Source organism: Canis aureus, chromosome 12 (genome assembly GCF_053574225.1).
Source record: "Canis aureus isolate CA01 chromosome 12, VMU_Caureus_v.1.0, whole genome shotgun sequence".
Taxonomy (NCBI): Eukaryota; Metazoa; Chordata; class Mammalia; order Carnivora; family Canidae; genus Canis; species Canis aureus.
This window is the reverse complement of record NC_135622.1, coordinates 33675731-33692023: the sequence shown is the minus strand read 5'-3', so window position 1 is coordinate 33692023 and position 16293 is coordinate 33675731. Positions and strand designations below refer to the sequence as shown.

The 16293-nt window shown below is 40.0% G+C and overlaps 1 protein-coding gene and 1 long non-coding RNA gene across 15 annotated transcripts in view; one reads left to right on the top strand and one right to left on the bottom strand.

Moving 5' to 3' along the window:
* Positions 1-13302, top strand: part of LOC144280952 (uncharacterized) — a 65765-nt gene extending 52463 nt beyond the window's left edge. For 2 of the 3 annotated variants that reach the window (XR_013349401.1, XR_013349402.1), the window contains exons 2-5: positions 4681-4780; positions 8741-8811; positions 10271-10356; positions 13250-13302. This is a non-coding gene — a long non-coding RNA (uncharacterized LOC144280952). Of the gene's footprint in view, positions 1-4680; positions 4781-7454; positions 7742-8740; positions 8812-10270; positions 10357-13249 lie in introns of those variants that run through there. The other variant, XR_013349400.1, reaches the window with a different exon arrangement.
* CDKL4 (cyclin dependent kinase like 4) overlaps positions 1-16293 on the bottom strand; it is an 82189-nt gene that overhangs the window by 30812 nt on the left and 35084 nt on the right. For all 12 annotated transcript variants that reach the window (XM_077843538.1, XM_077843533.1, XM_077843536.1 and 9 more), the window contains 5 exons: positions 15450-15522; positions 8961-9051; positions 7520-7717; positions 6051-6133; positions 4094-4150 (listed from right to left, as the gene is read on the bottom strand). In XM_077843538.1, the coding sequence (XP_077699664.1) occupies positions 4094-4150; positions 6051-6133; positions 7520-7717; positions 8961-9051; positions 15450-15522 (502 nt within the window). The remainder of the gene's footprint in view (positions 1-4093; positions 4151-6050; positions 6134-7519; positions 7718-8960; positions 9052-15449; positions 15523-16293) is intronic.

The window sequence follows — 16293 nt, the reverse complement described above, 5'->3', positions numbered from 1 at the left end:
AGTACTTGAAACTTGTTAATATATGGAATTGCTTTTCCTTTTGCCATTTCAAAGTCTTGAGGGTAAAATTGACCATTCAGTGTCTCTGGAAGGGAGCTACAAGTAGGTCAGGTGATTCTACCAATGACATCTCTTCATTACTTGTCAAAGTAAATAGTTTGTGGGACACTTCAAGTGTGATCCTGTGTGTGATCTCGGCTGCACCAGCATTACGTGGGAACTTCTTATAAATGCAGTTCTTGGGATGCCTGGGTGGCTCAGTGGTTAAGCATCTGGCTTCTGGCTCAGGGCGTGATCCTGGAGACCGGGATCGAGTCCCACATCCGGCTCCCTGCATGGAGCCTGCTTCTCCCTCTGCCTGTGTCTCTGCCTCTCTCTCTCTCTTTGGGTGTCGCTCATAATAAATAAATAAAATCTTTAAAAATAAATAAATAAATAAATAAATGCAGTTCTTGCTCAGGCCAAAGCACCGGGGGTGGGGCCCAGCAATCTGCATTTGATAAGCCCTCTGGGTGATTCTGATACTGCTCAAGTTTGAGAACCACTAGTTTAGAGAGATGGGTGAAGTATGAGTGTTCATAATGAAACCAGTCTAAAACCTGGATAATTGACATATATATTTATATAAGAAAAGCTAGAGGCAAAAAGGAAAAGATAGCATCATGACCCTTATATTAGAGGCTACTGGAAGCCTCTAGCTTTGCCTTCAGGAGAGGGGAAGACTCTGGCAGCAGTGGGGTCAGTGGAGTCCTGTCACAAAGATTTTCTTCAAGAAGCCCTGGTACTCTTTGGCCAGAGAATGGGGCTTTTCCCATGAAGAAACACAGATTATGATTCTTAAGGAATTAGAGCAGCCTTTGAACACCCAGGCACTGGAGACCTGAAATTTCTTGCCTCATGACCATAAATAGAGAAGTAAAACTTATCAACATAACAGACTTAGTTTTGAGGCATATGAGTGTCCAGATAATTACATTGACTCAGGCTGCCCCAGCCTGGGCTGCCCTGTGGTATGCGTTCCTCCTTAACCCCAGCTGACCTCAGGTCTCTGAGATCCTTACAAATGCTGCCACCCCTACAGTCTCACCTGCCCTTCAGAGCCATGTCTGATTGGACCCGGTTTTAAGAAACAACTCTGCTCAGTCAGCATAATTAGATTCACCTGTCCTTCCACAGCCACTACCTGCTCCAAGCAGATCCCCCACCCTCACCACAAGTTAATGATTTGTGCCATAATTAAGTCTAACTGCTACCGGGGGTCTGTCTCCTCAAATTCTAACACTGTCAGGACTATAACCAGCACAAAAAGACTGATATTCAAAGATTCTGAATATAAACTGTAGTAGTCTATTTCTTCATCACGTTGCTCTGGCTTTTGCCTCCATCATTCCACGTAAGTGATTCCTGCCATTCATACCTATGACTTCCAGATTTATAAATCCAATAGGGAGATCATGTTCTCATCTCCACAGTATTAGACACTATTGACCACATCCTCCTTTCTCGAAACTCCCTTTGGCTTCCTGATGCCTCCCTTTCCTTTTTACCTCGTGACCACTCCTCAAACCAACCTTTGTTAACTTACCTCCTTCTCCACTGTGGGTGGATAGAACTCTTCCAGGCACATTCCTAGGCTCTTTCTGTCTCTCTGTTTCTAGCTAATCTCACTGATGCTTAATGGCTTCAATTATTAAGGTTTATCAGAGACTTCCACATGTATATTTCTGGTCCAGACCTCTCCTTTGAGCTCCAGACCCACATATGCAGTAGTCTACTTAACACTTCTGATTGGTCTCAAGGGCACTGTTATAGATTGACTTGTGTCCCACCACCCCCAACTATGGTGAAGTCCTAACTCCCAGTATCTCATCATGCGACCTTATTTGGAATTAGGGTCTTTACAAATGTAAAGGGTTAAGATGAGATCATAAAGCTCTGCCATAGATTGGCTACTGCATGCCACCACTAACTTTGGCTGTCACTGGCTGGCACTTCACCCATTTGAGCATTTTATTGCATAGATGGTAGTCTATTCCCATGGGACAACTTTCTGTTACAGTAGCTAGTATTTATTTGTTGTTAAAGATATTACTCAGCTATTAGAAATGACAAATACCCACCATTTGCTTCAACGTGGATGGAACTGGAGGGTATTATGCTGAGTGGAGTAAGTCAGTCGGAGAAGGACAAACATTATATGTTCTCATTCATTTGGGGAATATAAATAATAGTGAAAGGGAATATAAGGGAAGGGAGAAGAAATGTGTGGGAAATATCAGAAAGGGAGACAGAACGTAAAGACTGCTAACTCTGGGAAATGAACTAGGGGTGGTAGAAGGGGAGGAGGGCGGGGGGTGGGAGTGAATGGGTGACGGCACTGGGGGTTATTCTGTATGTTAGTAAATTGAACACCAATAAAAAATAAATTAAAAAAAAAAGATATCTCAATTGCAATTAGTTTAAGAAAGTCTTCCTTCATTTAGCCTGGGGCAGGAGTATAGCAGACAGGGTGTGGCCCATGGAACAGCACAATCTTTGATGCACTTAGAGAATACTTAGGTCTCAGATCAGATGTTACAGATATAAATCAAATAGCTGAGTGAAAAAACTAGCTTCATCCAGAAGTGGGCAGGCAAACATGGCACTTCACCTTTGGAGCTGAAGACAGGGAGTTTGTCCTATATCTTGGAGTATTTTTTTAAAAGGTTTTATTTACTTATTCATGAGAGACACACAGAAAGAGGCAGAGACTTAGGCAGAGGGAGAAGCAGGCTCCCCGTGGGGAGCCTAATGTGGGACTCAATCCTAGGACCCCGGGATCACACCCTGAGCCAAAGGCAAATGCTCAATCACTGAGCCACCCACGTGTCCCCCTTGGAGTTTTTCTGCCCTGGAGTTGCCTTCTAGGAAGTTTTTTTCCTCTGGTTAGAGGAGTAACCAGCAGAAGGCTGGACCTACACCTGAGAATGGGTTGGGTTTGTAGTACTGGACAGATACCTCTCCACAGGAGGTCTTGCTAAATAGCAGGTGGGTCATAACAATCTGTCCAGAACAAGGTTAGGAAGTTGGACTTCTAGGACAGGGCCTTCAGAGTGCTGGATTAAGGCAAGTCAGAGCAGGGAGAGAGAGAGAAGGCAGCTGAGAGCCAGTGAAGCATTGGTAAGGGCAGTCTGAGGGCACAGAGATGCCAGGCTTTCAGGAGGACTCAAACCAAAGGAATCCAGCACCCTGGATAGCACCTTGGCAGTGACCACCACTAGAACAATGGCTAGTCTATCCAATTGACTCTAGGTCATCCAGGTGGTTCTGCCTTCTAGATCAGATGATTTCTGAGCTAGGCTGTGTATCATAATCACCTAGGGGGATGTTTAAAGATGCAAATTCCAAGGTCCTATACAGAGAGATTATGCTTCTGTAACTCTGAGGTTAGATACTGGAAAGTATATTTTTAAAAAGCTCGTTCTGATGAGTAGTCATTCTGATGAATAGTATGGAAACCGCTGCTATAGATAGAACTTAATTGGTTGCTAAAGATAGATACCTTTACTGATATCTCCATCCATATCCCACTAAGAGCTTTCAGTATCCATGGTGGATATAAGAGTCACATCTTCTTGCATGGGTCAGTTGGTCAAGCATGAATGGCAGCCTAATCATAGGTGAATTTCTTCTGCTTTATATTAGAATTTTTAAAAATATTTTATTTATTTATTTATTCACGAGAGACACAGAGATATAGGCAGAGGGAGAAACAAGTTCCCTGCAGGGAGCCTGACAAGGGACTGGACCCAAGGATCCTGGGATCATGACTCAAGCTGAAGGCAGACACTCAACCACTGAGCCACCCAGGTGCCCCTGCTTTATATTAGAATTTGTCCTTTGTTTGACTATTTCTTTTGGGCCTAGTAAAAGAACTCTATCTAGCATCTTCATGTCTCTGAGTTTGCCTGGTCTATTAATTTTTTAAAAAATGATTTTAAATTTCATTTAACCCAATGTATCTAAAACATTATATTGTCAATCCCTCCCAGAGTTACCAGCTTCAATTATTACAATTTGTAGTCAATAATGGTTATAATTGATTCTTAAGTACCTTCATGAAATTCAAAGACATGGGGTGAGCATCTGAGAACTTTTCTTCAAGAGTTTCCTAGAAAACAAAATAAAGAATTTCAATGTTACATAACAACAAAGTTATGTTTATTTTGAATATATTAGAAGTAAGTGCACTCTGGAGAAAGACCTCCCCTAGGAGACTAGATAATTCCTTTTAGGGACTTTCTTAAAGTCCATTTTTATATAATTTTACACTATAGTACAAAGGTTAAAAGACAAAAGCTGGAATTATTTATTTCACATTGTCTTGCAATTGATGCTTGGTAAATGTGAACTCCAAATTTCCCTGAAATCCTACAACAGTACTTTAATAGCTGTGCCAGGTCTACTTATAGGGAATGCTTTGAGCATTAATGAAAATGTGTTGAGCTACATGTGTATGAGCACTATAGAAAGCAACAGAATGATAAACACAAAATTCAGAATAGTAGGGAAGGAAGAGAATGGAATTAAGGGAGGAGCACATAGGGAAGGGGAAGCTTCAAAGATTTCAAAGATAATAGTAATAGTCTCCTTTATGGTTTTTAGTTTTTTTTTTAACTTTTTTTTTTTTTTTTTTTTTAGGTTGGCTCCACACCTAGTGTGAATTCACAACCCTGAGATCAAGACCTAAGCCGAGATCAAAAGTCAGACACTCAACCAACTGAGCCACTGAGGTGCACAGGTAATAGTCTCCTTTAACTAGGCAGCAAGTATTGTGAATTTGTATTCCATTCTTTAAACTAAACTGTTACGTAAATGTTCTTTTGTAATTTAACTTCTAACCTTGTTAATTCAATTTTAACCTTTTGTTGTATTTATTAAAACCTTTAACAAATATAGGGGCACCTGAGTGGTGCAGTAGATTAAGTGGCTGACTCTTGGTTTTGGCTCAGGTCATGCTCTTAGGGTCCTCAGATCCAGCCCTGGGTGGGGATCCACACTCAGCATGTAAGTCACTCAGCCTGCAAGTAGGCTAAAGTTTCTCTCTCCCTCTCTCTCTATTCCCTCCCCCACCCCCACTCACTCATTTGTGCCTTCCAGCTTTCAAATGAATAAATCAATCTTTTTTTTAAAAAAAGCGTTAACAAATATAAAAAAAGAAATCTAGTATATATCAAAGTATCATATGAAATATCAAATTTAAAATAAACAGGGTGTCTGGAGATGGTTGGGATCATTTGAACCTCAGATTGTTCACATGGCTATGAACCATAATATGGCTTTACAGACTTTCCCCATCCCTGCACCACTCTTGTGCCAACACAGCCTAAATGTGGGCAAACATCTCTTCTAACAGTCCTTTCAATCTATAGGCAGAATTTAGACCACATGGAGCTTTAAAAGTCATAGCCCATGCTTAGCTAACACAGACAGGAAATCAATGTCTAGAGAGAGTAAGAGTGTCAAGTAGTCACTGACACATGCCCAAAGAAAGGCAAAGAACACAGCAAGAGTGTAACCGTGATTAATGTGGTTTAGAGTTTTGGTTTGGATACAATGAGGATCATTTTGTAGAATGACTTTCCACATGAAAATATCTGTTGTGAAGAAATGGTTTTTATGGACTTGGGCTTTGTTTTACAAGCTGAAAAAATAGAGAATGCATGTTATCAAAATAAAGAAGACTATACAGTAAGTACCATTTAACAGTAGACAATTATTTTAGGGAAAGGTACTGGGTGTTTTGACTAAAAGGATCAAGGTATTTATGTAAGGTACTAAATAAACTTTCATTCCAAATTTAATATTAAGTTAATCTTTGACTAGATAGGGCAAAGAGACTTTTAAAGCATTCTCTGGGTTAATTTATATCATTTTAATACAACTTCTTTGATCTGTGTGTCAGTGTGCCAGAAGGAAAACAGGAGCCAAAAGTTCAGATATTTTTAAAAATACCCCTTTAAAGAAAGCTGCAACACAAATAATAAAACATCCAAAATTGAGCAGTTTACCATGTCTTCTGGCTCAGGAATACTGATGCCATGGAAAAACTGGTTACTTTTGAAGATAGATTGATGTCTTGGGATTAGTTTTCCTGTAAAATACAAACCATGCAACTCATGATAAATTTAATAAAAATAAAATGTTTAAATGGTTAACTTCTGAGGTCCAGATATATAAGAATACTAAACCTGATTATTCCTTCCAGATTTGGAAGGAATGAGTCGCTGCAAAAACATGCCTCCTCAGGGAAGGTCAGTTCTCCCATGCAACTCTTTTAGTCATATGTGGCTCGGTCTGCCATGCAGCTCTCACCAAAAGAGTAGGTATGAAAACCATATTGAGGGCTTTACACACATGATCTCATAACTGTCTCATAGTAGTTGCTATTTTTAATTTGGAAAATGAGGCTCAGAAGCTTAATAACCTGTTTAAAGTCACATGGTCATTAAGAGACAGATGCAGGACTCACACTCAGGTCTGTCTAATGTCTGCTAAATGTAAATTTGCACAGTCCTTTTAGAAATAAACCAAACAATATATACTTAAGGCATGGCTTGTGGTGATACTCTACCCTACATTTTTCATGCTGTGAGTTCTCCAGAAGAATGTGTTGGAACCAAACAGGGACGTTCATAAGACCAAACAGCAGTGTGGTTCCATTGCCTAGCAGCCACGCTGCCAGGATAGCCTATGGGAAGGAATTAATAAATACCTATTTTGTGTGTGGATGTATTGCTTTCCTTGAGTCCCTGCTGTTTGGTGTAAAGCTATAGCTAACCTTCTGGTTACATCCTCTGCCAACTGCCACAGATGCTGACACATGGTGAAAACTTATGAAAAAGGCCCCTTGAATCCCATTCCTGCTTTGTATGTAACTGTTGTATGACTTCATGGAAGCTCCCTGAGCCTCAGTTTCCTCATTTGTAACACAGACACAACTAAAAATGTTATGTCCTTAATGGGTTTTTTCTTGTATGTCCTTAAGACTGAAGAGACGTGTGTGAAAGTAATACGTAAATTCTAAAGTGCTATACAAAGGAACAGAGTTGAGTTGCAACAGAGACTGCAGAGCATACAAAACCTAAAATATTTATCATCGAGCGCTTTATAGAAAAGTCTGACCCTTGCTCTAGAGTTGGGGGGAAATCTCTTTTACAGTGGGCAGAAATAACATTTGATCAAATATCTCTTAGAGTCAGCTCTATGCAGATGACTCCTATTTTAGCCTGATACAGAAAGTAAGTATATAGCTTATTCCATGGCTAATTGACTTGACTTGGAAAGGTACCTGAGAGCTCCTCACTGAGAGGAGATATGGCTCTGCATTGAGAAAATGGTTGGACTTTGGCTACAGCCCAGAACAAGCAACTGAGCAGCACTTTGGAGAAGCAAGAAAGCTCTCGTTCATTACAGTGACGTCCTCTTCTATCACTGTAACAATTTAGCAACTCTGTAAGCCATAAAATGCAACTCATACCCAGTGTTCTGATGATCAGATAAAGCTGGTCCACATCTGATTTTCCAGGCCAGAGTGGCTGGCCTGTCTGAAGCTCTGCAAAAACGCAGCCAATAGCCCATATGTCTACTGAAGAACCATACTGTGTGTCTCCCACAAGAAGTTCAGGAGCTCGGTACCATCGGGTAGCGACATAGTCCGTGTAGGCGTCTCCTGGAACTGCAAATGCGTCAGTCAGATCAGGTGGGTCACATTCCTTTACCATGTGAATGACTCTGGGAGCTGGTCTGGCATTCAGGCAGGCTTCAGTGACTCTGAGGCCACAATACTCCTAACAGTTGAGGCAGTGAAGCACTAACTGTGTAAATACTTCCACTGTGTGCTCAGGTAGGAAAGTCAACTCCCAAGGGTCTTTCAGCTTAGCATCTATATCATCCTACATTTGGGGTGGGGGCAGGAGTGAGGGTTCCTGTAGTGTAACCTCAAGTTGAAACCAGCTTCCAAGTGTATCATGAAGCTACCTGCGTCTGGTCCTATCAGGATACTGATTCTGGGCGCAACCACCTCGTGGTGAATTGTTGCTAATGCGTGTTTTTGCTTGCCCGACAATTCTAGATTCAGGGAGAAATAATGCTTTGTTCCCTTGCCCTTTGATTCCCCACTGTCTGGGATGACTTCCTCTTTTCTTTTCTTTCTCTTCTTTCTTTTCCTTCCTTCCTTCCTCCCTCTTTCTTCTTACTTTCTTTTCTTTCTTTCTCTTTCTTTCTTTCTTTCTTTCTTTCTTTCTCTCTCTCTCTCTCTCTCTCTCTCTTTCTTTCTTTCTTTCTAGATTTTATCTATTTATTTGTGTGTGTGTGAGAGAGAGAGAGAACAAGTGAGAGCATGAGCCAGGGCAGGAAGAGGGAGAAACAGGCACCCTGATGGGCAGGGAGCCTGCCCTGGGGCTCAATCTCAGGACTCTGAGATCATGACCTGAGTCCCCTGGGCGCCCCCACTTCCTTTTCCTTAGCACTGTCTCTGAAGCCTCTCCTCAACTTTTGGTTTACTATTCTAGTTGCACCAACCCCATGTGGGGTTTTCATGACCTCTCTGGGGCACAGTAATGTCTCCCTCCAGGGAACCATCTGCACCCTTGCTTTGGTACTTCACTGTGAGCCATCTAGTTTTATTCTTTTGTTTCTTGTACTTCAGATTATAAGTGCATGAAGAACAGAAATGCATCTTGTAATTCTTTTCCTCTAGGAGGCAAAGCACATGAATGCGACATGCAATAAATTTGAGTGGAGTGGAGCAGAGCTGTAGTGCAAACCAAGGTACCGGCTAAAAGGTAGACGTGAGCCTTTCTTCTTTGAAATAATCACAGTGTCACATTTAGCATCTATCTGTTCCATTTCTAAAGTAAGAGTTTATCTCATTTCATAATCATCTGAATTGGATGAGCAAGTGAAAAATTGCTACTTACTCAGAATTCGTGCAAACCCAAAGTCACAGATCTTGATTATCCCTTGCTTAGTTATTAGAATATTTTCAGGTTTTACATCTCTGTGAATACACTGTAAGATAATATTTGATTATTTCTCAGCGTCATCAAAGTGACAAAGCATAATAAACATTATTAGTTTAAATGATAAACACAGCTTATGAGATCAAAACAAATATGCTTTTCCTTCATTTTTCTAAAAGAACTTTAATTGGCAGGTTTTCACTTGTAAACCTTATCACACCAAAAGGAAAAAAAAATCAAAATGCTGCTATGGAGGTGAAGAAATAAAACTATAATTGTTGGATAAGAAAACTTTTTTTTTTTCTTTGAGAAGGCAATGCCACACAATTATTTCTTTTTTCTTTTCTCTTTTTAAATATTTATTTATTTATCCAGAGAGAGAGAGAGAGAGAGAGAGAGAGTCAGAGACACAGGCAGAGGAAGAAGCAGGCTCCATGCAGGAAGTCTGACGTGGGACTCGATCCCAGGTCTCCAGGATCACACCCCGGGCTGCAGGCGGCGCTAAACTGCTGTGCCACTGGGGCTGCCCCACACAATTATTTCTTCCACATTTTACTGGGCTCTACTTAAACTGTAAGAGGTAAAACCCTAGATGAGATTAGACTCAATCTACCTCTGGTAAGAACTGTTGCCCAAAAATCACAATTCAGTTAAGTATTGCAGATTTGGGAAACTGGAAAATACATGTGAATGATAGAAAACATTTCTTAGGGGGATCCCTGGGTGGCTCAGTGGTTGAGTGTCTGTCTTCGGCTCAGGGCATGATCCTAGAGTCCTGGGATTGAGTCCCACATCAGGCTCCCTGCATGGAGCCTGCTTCTCCCTCTGCCTATGTCCCTATGTCTCTGTCTCTGTCTCTCTCTCTCTCCCCGTGTCTCTCATGAATAAATAAATAAAATCTTTAAAAAAAAAAAAAGAAAACATTTCTTAAAAATTGGCTTATATAAAAAATTTGGCTTATAATTAGAGCGACCATATTATTTACTGACCAAATTGGGATGTGTAAAAGGATCTCTGTTAGTAATCAATGCCAGGACAACAGGAACAAACCACAAGGGTCCTGGGTAAGTTGGGAGCTATGGTCACCTACTTCTCTGGCATCAGGGGATGAGGACCACTTCCACTCCCTCAGCAGGGAGCTAACCTGGAGGGATTAGCAGCTCTCCTGAGAGATGACCACACAGTGCTGTCTGCTGGGCTCCCTCCTAGGAGAGCAGGACACCATGAGGCATTCTCACATCACAGAGGCTCCTGCTATTTCTCTCTAGGTAGAGACCTGACAGTTTGCTGCATCACTGAAATGACCCTGAGTGGAGCATGGGCTCCTCATTGGACATGCGAGGACCAGGCTGAGGTGAGGATGAAGGCTGAGTGAACCTCCCTCTTCCTTCTTCTAGAAATGGCTGCTCCATGTTCTCAGAGGCTCTCTGAGAACACAGCTCAGGCCCTATTCCTCAGAACTTTATCTTTCCAGTCCTTTCTCCCAAACAAGCAAACAAAATTGATGTTGTTCTTCTACAGATCAGCCCTCATATTGAGCTCTGTCCTTTTCAAAGTACTTGCACATGAATCATTTCATTCCTGCCACAATCTTGTGAATGCAAGACTCCACTGACAGGGTCCCTGGAGGAAGTGTCACAGTAATTTGCTCCTTTTGCCTCATTCCTCTCCTATGCTACTGGTCCCTTTATAAATTCCTGCTACATTGACAATTCTGAAATAATTTTTCTTTGCTTCTATTGGAGCTATCTGGGAAGAGAAAAAGCTGAATCCAAAATCATTTGAGGTCACAAAAATGGCAGTGGTAGTAGAAGTTTGTTCCTACTTAGTCTCAATTATTGTCAACTGTCTCACGATTTGTATGACCAAAAGAAGAAAACTCTAGCCCTCTTTAATGTCCTAAGGCCTTAGATATTAATTTTTTAAGGATACATTGCTATAATATATACCAACATAGTTTTGAGATCCTATCTTTTAAGCAACACAGTTATGAAACTTGGATTAACACTGAGTTCTCTTCACAATAGTTGGTGATTTACTAGGAATAGATTGTGTCCCTCAAAAGAGTTTGCATCAAATCCTACAATTTTTGGACTATGTGTGGCATTATCAAGCAGATGGACTTACACTGACACTTGTTTTTTGGCCTATTTAAATATGATTTTTGGATCTAATGCAAATCCATGCAAAATTTTTAGTAATTTATTTTCCAACCAAAAAATACAAAGGCAAATGAAGTATTGATGTTTCCCAAAGAAACAGAAAAAAAAAATATATGGGTGTAGGTGCAGTAAGAGAAGCAACAAAATAATGAGGAATAGGATACTGAATAAAGAAAAAGAGTAAGAATCTCTGGAACAGTAAGAAGTCAAGCAAGGAGAATGGAAGCCGCTGAGTGAGTCACAGAATATTCACTTTCTCGGTTGCAAAGCCACACTCAGTGCTAACTCGGTAGTACTTCTTGCAATCAGCTTACTTTCCACCAAAGAACAAGAAACCTGCAAGTCACCGTGACAGAAGCAGTTCTTTTTAATAACCTGGGTTGCATACACAGTTTTAGAAAACATTGCTCATGTTGGGTTATTGTGGTTAATGTATAATCTCATTTTAACTGGCTCACAAGCCAACAAGAAAAGATATCCACGACTCTCAACTTTAAGAAACTCCAGAACTTTCACAAATTGCTTCTCATACAACCTGATCAAATAATAGTTTTCTTTCTTTCTTTTTAAATGTTTTATTTTTAAAGGAATCTTTACACTCAAAATGGCGCTCAAACTCATGATCCCAAGATCAAGAGTTCCTGGCTCTACCAACTGAGCCAGCCAGGTGTTCCTAAATAATAGTCTTGTTATCTGAGGTCATCCTCTTTGAGCTTTACAGATGGATACTAATACAGCAGTGAGGAAAAGGACCTCCTTCTTGACAGCCAGAACATAAATATGAAGAAGATGATGATGGATGTTGCAGCCCAATACACACACATCTTTGAAGTCACTGTAGTTTTGGCATTTTGAGATAAAGTTCTTTTTGTCTAATATATCAAGTATATAAAAATCCATGAGTTCATAATGATACTAAATGGGTCACTTTAGTTAACTCATTCTAGCAATATTATTGGGTGAGAAAGAACAAAATGAGTAGGTATTTTCTTAAGTCCAGTGCTTCTCAAAATTTAATGTGCACGTGAATCTCCTAGAGATCTTATTAAAATGCAAATTCTGGTTCAGTAGATCTAGGGTGGGCCTGAGGATCCTGCATTTCTAATGAGCTCCCAGGTGGTCTCTGTTAACTACACTTTGAGTAATAAGGTCTTAATTCCTTACTACTTTAACCTTCCTTGTCTTAGTTCGGATCACCACTCTGGAGATAATAAGTAGTCCTGGTTCCCATAGGTTGAAAGTTGTGAATTTTCAGCAACACCATTGGGTTAGATTGCCTTATCTGTTCTTTGAGAGTATCATGAGGGTTCCTTTAAAAATAAGGGGGGGAGGGTAAAGGTTTTAGATGTAGTATTGTAACAGTTTATACATGACCTAAATTTTTTCCTTTGCATGCATTTTAGTAATAGATAAAATAAGAAGATACACAAAGGCTTACCATAGCATAAGAAAATGAGATAACCAGAGTTCAGAAGTAATTCCCATGTTGGAGGAGGGAAGTGTGTCTGAAAAATTATCTTTTTTTTTTTAAAGATTTATTTATTTATTCATGAGAAAGAGAGAGAGAGAGAGAGAGAGAGGCAGAGACACAGGCAGAGGAAGGTACAGGCGCCATGCAGGGAGCCCGACGAAATTATCCATTTGTAATAGAGGTCATGGATTATCAATTGGAGGTTTTAAAACTTAAGATACAGAACATTTCTGAGCAGAGAAATGATGGTAGTTGCACTGAGCTATAATAATGTTTGGTCTGCTGGAAATTATAAGTCACAATTAGGTAGGTAAGCTGATTGATTCATTCATTCATCTAGTTATTCAACAAATATTTATTGAGTGAGCACCTTTTATATAAGAAGACCATGCCAGATGTTGAAGAGATACAAAGATAAATCAGCCTCGATATTGCATTCAAGTTTATAAACTAGTACACAGGAAAGTGTCTGATAATAGAGATAAAGGACAAACACTATGATAAACAGAATTTTCAAAAATAATTTTAACTACCCATAACACTCCTACAAGAACCTTAGGTAAACTTTAACACTTCTTTTTTTTTTTTTTTTTAAACTTTAACACTTCTGATAGCATGATGGAAAGCAACAGAGATGTGGTTTTAATTCAGCATCATCTTTAGTAAGTATTTGAAAGCATTTGCATCATGAAAACCAGACTTATGTATCTTGTGAACAGTATTTCTCTATATTTTTTATTTTTATTTTTTTTAAGTAGGCTCCATGGCCAGCATGGAGCCCAATGTGGGGCTTGACTTCACAACCCTGAGATCAAGACCTGAGCTGATATCAAGAGTCAGGCGTTGAGGGGATCCCTGGGTAGCTCAGTGGTTTAGCCCCTGCCTTCGGCCCAGGGCATGATCCTGGAGTCCTGGGATTGAGTCCCACATTGGGCTCCCTGCATGGAGCCTGCTTCTCCCTCTGCCTGTGTCTCTGCCTCCCTCTCTTTCTCTCTCTCTCTCTGTCTCTCATGAATAAATAAATAAAATCTTAAAAAAAAAAAAGTCAGGCGCTAAACTGAATGAGTTGCCCATGTATCCTAACAAAATACTTTATTTAAAATATAAGCTTTTGATTGATCCTAACAAACTCTTCATTGACTTTCTTAAAACTAAAGGAAGCTTCCCCTAAGTATTGAAATTTATTTCCATGATTCTGCATTCTTTTCCAGCAATCCTAGACTATGTTAGACATTCCACTGGCATCAACATTGACCGTATGGTAGTCTGTATCCTTGCTCAGGCACTGCCTCTGTCTAGGTACCAACTCAAAAGGTCTAGAGTTATTGTTTAAAAACTATCATTATATTAAAAGTCTCTCGAAGACAACTTAAAGAAGTTCCCACTGGTCCAAGATGGGACAATTTGAATGTTAGAGAGAATGACAATTGCAAAGGATTGAAACACATCGGTGATATAAGATCCATAAGTTTGTAATGATGCCTATATTCCCCTAAAATCTTCATTGTTCACTCTTGGAGGTTGCTAAGATACCAACTTATCACTGTTTGTGTTAGCAAATAAAGGAATAATCACATCTTTATCTTATTGTATTGTACTGTAGCCAGAGTCCTTGAGGGTTGGTTCTTCTCCATATAATTCGAATTAATAAATGCAGATGAAATAATAGATTTTGAAAATCGCCATCTTTTAACCCTAATGAAATACTAGATATAGGCAATAAACAACAATGGATGCTAAAGCCATCAAGTAAAAAGGCTGACCAGGAAATTAATAATGGAGAGGATCAAACTAATAGCTCGAGTCCACTAATCTATTTTAAGATTATCAAAAGTGGAACAAGCTGGCATATGCCTTGTGATGTTAAACAAGACATGTACATGTACAGCATTACATATGAAATATTCTTGTTTGAAAAACTGAACCTGAAATTATCAAGTCTCTAGACACAATACCAATTTACTAGAAATACTGGGAAAGAACAAGTTAAATGACACAGGAAGCAATCAGCCACAAGGATCTCTGGAACACAGGAGTATTCCAAGTGTATTTCTTGGACCTGCAGCTTCAGTATTAACTGGGCAAAGGTTAGAAATGCAAATTCTTGGGGCCCTACCCTGGACCTCTGGAATCAGAAACTCTGAAGGGGCGGGGGCAGCAAACTCTATCTTAATGAGACCTTCATGGCAGATGATGCATCCTCAGGTTTGAGAACTATGGATCTAGAAAACTAACAATAAAAATAAAAAAAAAAAATGATAGAGGAAGGGGGCCTGTTAGAGAACAAAGGACTCAGAAAACATTAAGACCAAAATCAAATCAAGTGCCATGGGGAGTTACACCACTGCTATCCTGCAAACTTATTTAACCCACTTTAAAAATGATCACAGGAGGGATCCCTGGGTGGCGCAGCGGTTTAGCGCCTGCCTTTGGCCCAGGGCGCGATCCTGGAGATCCGGGATCGAATCCCACGTCGGGCTCCCGGTGCATGGAGCCTGCTTCTCCCTCTGCCTCTCTCTCTCTCTCTCTCTCTCTGTGTGACTATCATAAATTAAAACAAACAAAAAAAAATGATCACAGGAATCTCCAATAGGATGGCAAAAGGAACATTAAATTTACACAAGCTTTTAATTCATAAGGATTTACTAATTTGGTTCTCATGGAAATTGGGGAGAAAAAAAAAAGGCCACAGATTGCATTCCCTATATTCTGTGACTGTCTTCCTTTCCCTCCATCCTTAGCTCTTTAAAGCGATCCCTGAGCTATTTAGAAGAAAAGAAGAAATTAACAAATATATTGGAAAATGTTACTTACGTTATGTTTATGACAGAAATTAAGAGCTTGAAGTGTTTGCCATAATACACTTTTGATCACTCCATCAGCAACTCTAGGGGAAAGAAAATGAAAAGGGAAATGAAAACTCCTAAGATAGAGTCAGGCGTGGGTGCTGGGAACAGAAATGGAGTGGGTAGGGCTTGCCATGGCCAACAAACACGGTGCAAAGGGTGTGCTGGAGATATTTTATTTGAATGTGTTAATGAAAATTGCTTTACTATGTTTTCATTATAGATAATTTTCTCTTGCGATTTGAAAATTTTAGATCTGTAGAAATGATATATGCTTATCACAAAAATCAAACTGTATTGAAACATAAAGGAATAGAAAGTACTGACTCAAAACTTGCTACCCCAAACTAATTGCTGTAACGTACAGTGGCTGTCTCTTCAGGTACCTGTATCTCTCCCTCTGTCTCTCTGCATTTTTAACTTTAATTTTCTGAGAGAGAGAGAGAGAGAGAGAGAATAAGAGTGAGTGAGTGTGGGGGGAAGGAATAAAGGGAGAGAAAAAATCTTAAGCATGCTCCATGCCCAGCACAGAGCCCAACGTGGGGCTTGATCTCACGACCCTGAGATCATGACCTGAGCCAAAATCAAGAGTCAGACACTTAACCAACTGAGCCCCACAGGTGCTCCTTTAATTTTAAATAAATGCATTCATATGGCTCAAAATTTAAAGAGTATAAAAGTATATCCACGAAGAAAAGTCTTCCATACCTGGGTAGTCCAACATTTCAATCTCTGCAACCTCCCCCGCCTCTTTCAGAAACCTTTTATGCATAGGGGTATAAACACTAATGCGTCTACATCTATTTCGTGGT